The sequence below is a fragment of the Chiloscyllium plagiosum genome, chromosome 12 (genome assembly GCF_004010195.1).
Source record: "Chiloscyllium plagiosum isolate BGI_BamShark_2017 chromosome 12, ASM401019v2, whole genome shotgun sequence".
NCBI classification, from domain to species: Eukaryota; Metazoa; Chordata; class Chondrichthyes; order Orectolobiformes; family Hemiscylliidae; genus Chiloscyllium; species Chiloscyllium plagiosum.
In genome coordinates this window covers 41,731,832-41,739,855 of record NC_057721.1, presented here as the reverse complement: position 1 = coordinate 41,739,855, position 8,024 = coordinate 41,731,832, and the positions used below count along the sequence as shown (strand labels likewise).

General features: G+C 42.3%; 1 protein-coding gene across 1 annotated transcript in view; it reads right to left on the bottom strand.

Moving 5' to 3' along the window:
- ccdc80 (coiled-coil domain containing 80) overlaps positions 1 to 8,024 on the bottom strand; it is a 54,350-nt gene that overhangs the window by 27,977 nt on the left and 18,349 nt on the right. The window contains exon 3 of the mRNA XM_043700868.1: positions 6,690 to 6,823. Coding sequence (XP_043556803.1) covers positions 6,690 to 6,823 — 134 coding nt within the window. The remainder of the gene's footprint in view (positions 1 to 6,689; positions 6,824 to 8,024) is intronic.

Sequence of the window (8,024 nt, the reverse complement as noted above, 5' to 3'; positions counted from 1 at the left end):
AGGAAACATATTTCCACTGATGGGTGAGTGCCAAACCAGAGGACACAGCTTAAAAATATGGGGTAGACCATTTAGGACAGAGCTCAGGAGAAACTTCTTCACCCAGAGAGTGGTGGCTGTGTGGAATGCTCTGCCCCAGAGGGCAGTGGAGGCCCACTCTCTGGATTCATTTAAGAAAGAGTTGGATAGAGCTCTCAAAGATAGTGGAATAAAGGGTTATGGAGATAAGGCAGGAACAGGATACTGATTAGGAATGATCAGCCATGATTATATTGAATGGCGGTGCAGGCTCGAAGGGCTGAATGGCCTACTCCTGCACCTATTGTCTATTGTCTATTGTCTCCCCACACTACTTCATCTTCCAGTACAGTTACACATATACCAAACAATGTAGATAATGTGTTTAAGGAGGTTGCATCAAATAAGTTGTAATAAACTCCTGAAGAGGAGTAAGTGGAAGTGGTGGTGTAGTGGTATCACCGGATGTACTTCAGAAACTCAGGCTGATATCCTGGGAACAGGTTCAAATCCCACCACAGCAGATGGTGAAACTTGAATTAATTAAAGTTTGGGAATAAAAAGCCAACCACTGGCAACCATGTAACCATTTGTCAAAAATCCATTTGATTCACTCATTTCCTTTCAGGAAGAAAATTTGCTGTCCTCACCTGGTCCGGCCTACACCTGAATCCACAGCAATGAACTGTGGATTCTGCACTGCCCTCTGGGTAAGAAAAGATGGACAATAAATTATGGCCTAACCAGTGACATCACAACTTATGACTTTTTTTAAAAACTGGAAATTAAAATTTTCTCCTGACACATGGAACAAGGAGGTCTGGAAAAGCTTTTTCTCTGATCATCCCTCTTACCAAGAGGCTTTGCTGTGGAATCTGAATGGTTGTGGTATGATAAGCTCCTTCGAAGATGGGAGAAAGAAGTCAACAACTTCCTCAACTTGGAGAAAATACAATTACAAGGACCCAAAACCTGAGGAGGGCATGAGACCTGACATGCAACACTGACTTTCCCAGCCTTCGCCTACACAGAAAACCTCAGACTAATATACCTTGTATCTGCACTCATTCCTCTCTCCCCAGCATCAGATCCTCATCTGAACAGCCAACACCCACCCTCACATCAGCCTTCTCACACCCATGCTGCACAGTCATCCCTACAGACCTAACCCTTCTCTGCTTCCCACATGACCCATTCCAAGCACTCAGAACTCCAATTGTCTTTCTTTGCAAAAGACAACTACACAAGCCTCAGGTGCAGCAGAGACCCAGACGTTTTTCTCCATTGTCCTAGTAATAGACATTTTCAGGGCAATCAGCAATATCTGTCAGCCTAGACCACTGGAAGGTAGACTTTGTCTAGGAAACTGTAGATGTCAAGAACAGCCCACAGTAAAGATGTAGACAGTAGTGCTTGCACATGTTCAGAAAGTTGATTCTCTGCCTGTAGACCCTGTGTTGGGGGGGCCTAGCCTCCTTCCACCCTCTCTGCCATGTGGAATGGTATTTGGATGAGGAGAATGGGCACTGCTCCTGGAATTGTTGCTCCTTCTTTTGTTCCTCATCATAGGTGCAAGGTTGAGCCCTTTGGCTTGTGGCCGTGCTGTGGTGAAGGTTTGTAGAAGGGAAGTGCAGCTGCCATTGAGTGAGGTGCTGGACATGTGTGAAGTCACGTTCAAAAAGTTAGGAATAACCTGGCAAGCCTTCTTGCTTGTCACCTGCACGAAGGAAGCTCTTCCTGTTACACATTTAGATTGGTAATAGGTTAGGAAACAGGCAGCCTGCTATTAAAACCAATATTGAGGCTTAAAACAGTATTTAACTATCTAATATCAAACTTAAATGCCTTGTCTGACAACTTCACAGGGCTCATCACTTGCCTTCAAGACAATCTAGGTGGAACCCAGAAGGTGGGATGACATTGGGATCCATGTTGTATTCAATTTTTGGAATTAAATCCCTGCTTGAACTCAAACCTGTCTTGTCTTACCCAAGAATCATACCCTCTAAACCTCAACATCTGTTTGTGATGTGATTAAGTAATAACATCATTTAGTTTCTCACTGGGTATAACTTCTGATCATGGAAAGGTGACCCACTGAATCATTAATGCCTATTGACAGATACTGACAAATTGATGGTAGTGGCAAATATCTGTGCTTAAAATCTAGCTGGTTAACACTATCATTTAATTACAAGGAAATCTTCCTAAAGTGACATATTGTTACCTCTGTTAATCTCTTCACAGATGCTGCCAGACTTGCTGAGTTCCACCAGTGCTTTCTGTTTTTAATTAAAATCTTCTTGATTTCCTTTGTCCCAGTTTGAACTTCAATAGAAATTGAAGAACTTTCAGTCCAGCCTGTAGCTTTTTCTCTATTTTCCTATTGACTGTGTCATAGTCATAAATGAAAGATATGAAGGCTCTAGGGAGCAGATTATATCTCAATTGTATGTTTCACGAAACAAGATGCTGTTCCAAAAGTAATATTAATTGGATGGTGTGGGAATGTTGATCCTTTTGTTATTTTTCTAGGTAAAGTAAACATCCTTGAATCAAGTGGAATGTCGTTTGTTATGTTTAATTGTGTTGAGAACGTAGAACATAGATCAGTACAGCACAGTACACGCCCTTCAGCCCTCAATGTTTTGCCAACCTTTTATCCTACTCTCAGATCAAATTAATCTACATACCTTTCACTTTACTATCATCCATGTGCCTATCCAAGAGTCGCTTAAATCTCCCTAATGTATCTGAATCTACTACCACTGCTGGCAGTGCATTCCATGCACCCACCACTCTCTGTGTAAAGAACCTACCTCTCTCATCTCCCCTAAATCTTTCTCCAATCACCTTAAAATTATGCCCCCTCGTGATAGCCATTTCCACCCTGGGAGAAAGTCTCTGGCTATCCACTCTATCTATGCCTCTCATCATCTTGTACACCTCTATCAAGTCATCTCTCATCCTTCTTCATTCCAATGTGAAAAGCCTTAGCTCCTTCAACATTTCTTCATAAGACATGCTCTCCAGTTCAGGCAGCATCCTGGTAGATCTCCTCTGCTCTCTCTCTACAGCTTCCACATCTTTCCTACAGTGAGATGACAAGAACTGAACACAATATTCCAAGTGTGGTCTAACCAGGGCTTTGTAGAGCTGCAGCATAACCTCGCAGCTCTTAAACTCAATCCTTTGCTCATGAAAGCCAATTCGCCATACATTTTCTTAACAACTCTAACTTGGGTGGCTACTTTGAGGGATCTATGAACGTGGACCCCAAGATCCCTCTGTTCCTCCACACTGCCAAGAATCCTGCCTTTAACCCTGTAATCTGCATTCAAATTCAACCTTCCAAAATGAATCAATTCACACTTTTCCAGGTTGAATTCTATCTGCCATTTCTCAGCCCATCTCTGCATCCTGTCAATGTCCCGTTGCAACCTTCAACAGCCCTCCACACTATCCACAACTCCACCAACCTTCGTGTCATTGGCAAACTTACTAACCCACTCTTCCACTTCCTCATCCAAGTCATTTATAAAAATCACAAAGAGCAGAGGTCCCAGAACTGATCTGTGGAACAAGGGTTCAGAAAAGATTTACAAGGATGTTGCCAGGATTGGAGGATTTGAGCTATAAGGAGAGGCTGAACAGTCTGAGGCTGTTTTCCCTGGAGCGTCGAGGATGAGGGGTGACCTTATAGAGATTTACAAAATCATGAGGGGCATGGATAGGATAAATAGACAAAGTCTTTTCCCTGGGGTGGGCCAGTCCAGAACTAGAGGGCATAGGTTTAGGGTGAGGGGAACGATATAAAAGAGACCTAAAGGGCAACCTTTTCACGCAGAGGGTGGTATGTGTATGGAATGAGCTGCCAGAGGAAGTGGTGGAGCTAGTACAGTTGCAACATTTAAAAGGCATCTGGATGGGTATATGAACAGGAAGGATTTGGAGGGATATAGACTGGGTGCTGGCAGGTGGGACTAGATTGGGTTGGGATATCTGGTCGCCATGGACAGGTTGGACTGAAGGGTCTGTTTCCATGCTGTGCATCTCTATGACTACCACCCTCTGTCTTCTGTGGGCCAGCCAATTCTGTATTCAGACAGCCAAATTTCTTTGTATCCCATGTCTCCTTACTTTCTGAATGACCTACCATGGAGAATCTTAACAAATGCCTCACTAAAATTCAAAGAACACCACATCCCTGGTCTACCTTCATCAATGTGTTTTGTCATATCCTCAAAGATTTGTGAGGCATGACCTGCCCCTCATAAAGATTATCTCTAATCTTGTTATGCTTTTCCAAATAATCATAAATCCTGTCTCTCAGAATTCTCTCCAATAATTTGCCCATCACCAACATAAGACTGACTGGTCTGTAATTCCCAGGGTTATCACTATTCCCTTTCTTGAACAAGGGAACAACATTTGCCAGCCTCCAATCATCTGTTACTGCTCCAGTGGACTGTGAGAATGCAAAGATAATTGGTAAAGGTGCAGCTATTTCTTCCCTTGCTTCCCATAGTAACCTCGGGTATATCCCGTCTGGCCCAGGGAACTTATCAAAATTTGTAGCTCATCCTCCTTCTTAACATCAATGTATTTGAGCAAATCATCTTGTTTAGCACTGTCCTCACAAACAACAAGGTCCCTCTCAGTACTGAATACTGATGCAAAATATTCATTAAGGACCTTTCCTACTTCCTCTAACTCCAGGCACAAGTTCCCTCTACTATCCTTGATCATTCTTACCCTCACTCTGGCCATCCACCTGCTCTTCATATAAGTGTAGAACACCTTATGGTTTTCCTTAATCCTACCGCCAAGACTTTTTCATGCCACCTTCTAGCTCTCCTAAGTCCATTCTTCAGTTCCTTCCTAGCTACCCTATAGCCCTCTACAGCCTGTCTGATCCTTGCTTCCTCAACCTTATGTAAGCTTCCTTCTTCCTCTTGACTACATGTTCCATATCTTTTGTCATTCCAAGTGCTCCCTAAACAACCTCTACATTTCTGTTATGCATTTCCCTAAGAATATCTGATCCTAATTTATGCTCCGTAGTTTCTGCCTAATAGCATTGTAATACCCCTTCCCCCAATTATACACTTTCCCATAACATCTGCTCCTATCCTTCTCCATGACTATTGTAAAGGTCATAGAGTTGTGATCACTATCACTGAAACGCTCTCCCACCGAGAGATCTGATACATGACCTGGTTTGTTGCCGAGCACCAAATCCAATATGGCCTCCCCTCTGGTCAGCTTATCTGCATAGTTAGTCAGGAATCCTTCCTGGACACACCTGACAAAATCTACTACGTCCAAACTATTAGCACTAAGGAGGTTCCAATCAATATTAGGGAAGTTGAAGTCACCTATGACAACAACCCTGTTAGTTTTGCACCTTTCCAAAATCTGTCTCCCAATCTGCTCCTCCGTGTCTCTGTTACTAATGGTGGAGGGTTGGGAGGTGGTCAGTCAAAAGCTCCCAATAAAGTGACTGCTCCTTTCTTTAGTTTCTTACCTTACAGATTATAGTGATCATTCTCCAGTTCTCCAGAAAAGAATGTTCATATCATTTCCAGTGAGAAACCTACAGTAAGCAAGTTCTCTGCTCTAGCTGTGGCAATGATGCAATGCATTGTACATATAAGGTCACATTTTAGTTTATAGAGACTTTACAGCAGCCTTCATCACTAACTACAGGAGATGCAGCTGGAAGACATCCTAAAAATATATAACAATGTTTAGAATGATTTTGCTCAGTAAGGCTTGCTTCTTTGCTGTGGTTTTCAAAAACTTGGCTACTGTCTGTTGGACAATGGGTCTGGTGAAGTAATCTTTCTGGCTGCACTGGTATTTCTACAGCAATTTCTGTTTGGTTAGCATCAACAGCCTGCTCTGGCCTTTACTGTGAGCTCATCATTTCCACGGTTATCTTTTTATAGAGTTGTGGAGCATATAGCAGATGGTAATGATCTGGAAGTCTCTGGAAGGGCTGTTTCCAAGATGTCCCTCAATCTGCCAAGATATCTGAAGCACTTCATCCAGATTTCAATGTGTGCTTTATGTGAATCTGGCAGCTAATGATCATCTTTGTACCTAAGGAAAGTCATGGCCATGATTCCTCATCTGTGCCTAAAGTATAGATCTCAATTAGGACAGCAGCAAGAGTGGCCTCCATATCACTGAATCTATGAATGAAAAAGCTTGTCTTGGGAGTGAAATTGCTTTCCTCTTGCAAAGAAAAATTTAAGGAAGTTAATTTTTCTCCACAATTAACAAGTCACTGACAGAATTGAAATGTAATGCTATTAAAGTATCGCCAATTAAGGGAAGAGACAGGTATTCTCACAAGTGTTATTAGATTATGCCATACTGTTAAGTGTGTATTTATTGCATGACAGCAAGATGCAATATATTGATGGCCACTGCACCTCATTGTTCAGAGTCACATGTGATCAATACAAAATGCACAATGAGTCAACACCTCAGAGAAAGGGGAGAATCCTGGAAACAATAAAATTAGACAGCTTGATCGAGTTGTCAAATTACTTAGGCTGTCAATGTAATCAAACTGACAAATGACAGACTGTACAAAGATCATCATAACTAAACTGATGCCCCATATTGACATATGTTGAACATAAAATATAATGTTCTCGTACCTTGACTCTCATATCCACATCAGTTAGCACCATGAAGAACTCATTTTCTGTTATCCCATATTCTTTGCGAAGTTCAGTGATGAGGCCTTGATCCAAATCACCGTGTCTTATATCTTTCACTGGCTTCTCATTGTCTTAAGATAATGAAACATATAACTAGTTAATATATTTCTAAATAAGAAAACTGTTAAACTTATATTCCTTACTAAATGACATCATTTATAGTTTTTTATAAATCAAGTTACTTGATATGAACAAACAAGCATGGGTAAGCATGGTTCAAAGGAGTGCTGAAATCTTCCCATTTACACCCCTATCACAATATTTCACATAAATTGGAAGGACACCATTTATGCACATTGAAAGCCAGATTAAATAAAACACATTAAATTGTGTCAATCGTATCAGGAATACTGACAATCCAAGCTCTTTTCTTTCTGTTGCACTAAATGAAATAGTAAAATATAGCAAGACATCATTTTAACAATAATTTTGTCCAGTAGAATTCCACACTTATCATCTCAAAACTTATTTCAGGTTGTGTTGTGCATTTAAGCCTATTTAGACGTGCTAAAAGCATCCAGATTTAACTCACACAGATCACTGTAAGTGACAGGACAGGTAGAGAGGACAGTTAAGTAAAGCATACAGTATTCTCTGCTTTATTACAAGGACATAGAATTCAACAGCAAGGCGGTGATGTTGAACTTGTACAGGCATATGTTAAATCTTAAATGGAGTACTGTGCATAGAACTGGCTGCCACATTTTAGACTGCACTGGAGAGAGTGCAGAAGTGGTTTAAAAGAATGCTTCCAGGGTTGAGGAACTTTGGTTCTGAGGATAAACTGAAGTTGGGACTGTTCTCCTTGAACATAAGTTGAAACTTTATTGCTGGAACAGCACAGCAGGTCAGGCAGCATCCAGGGAACAGGAGATTCGACGTTTCGGGCACAGGCCCTTCTTCAGGAATGAGCAGAGAGTGTTCAGCAGGAGAAGATAAAAGGTAGGGAGGAGGGACTTGGAGGATAGGTTGGAAATGTGATAGGTGGAAAGAGGTCAAGGTGAGGGTGATAGGTCGGAGTAGGATGGAGGCGGACAGGTCAAGAAGAAGACGGCAGGGCAGGAAGGCGGTGCCGGGCGGGAAGGATCCGGCTGAGACAAGGTGGGCACCTTCCCTTGCAACCGCAGGAGGTGCAACACTTGCGCCCACACCTCCCCCCTCACTTCCCTCCAAGGCCCCAAAGGAAACTTCCATATCCGCCACACATTCACCTGCACCTCCACCCACATCACCTACTGCATCCGCTGCAGCCGGTGTGCCCTCCTCTATATT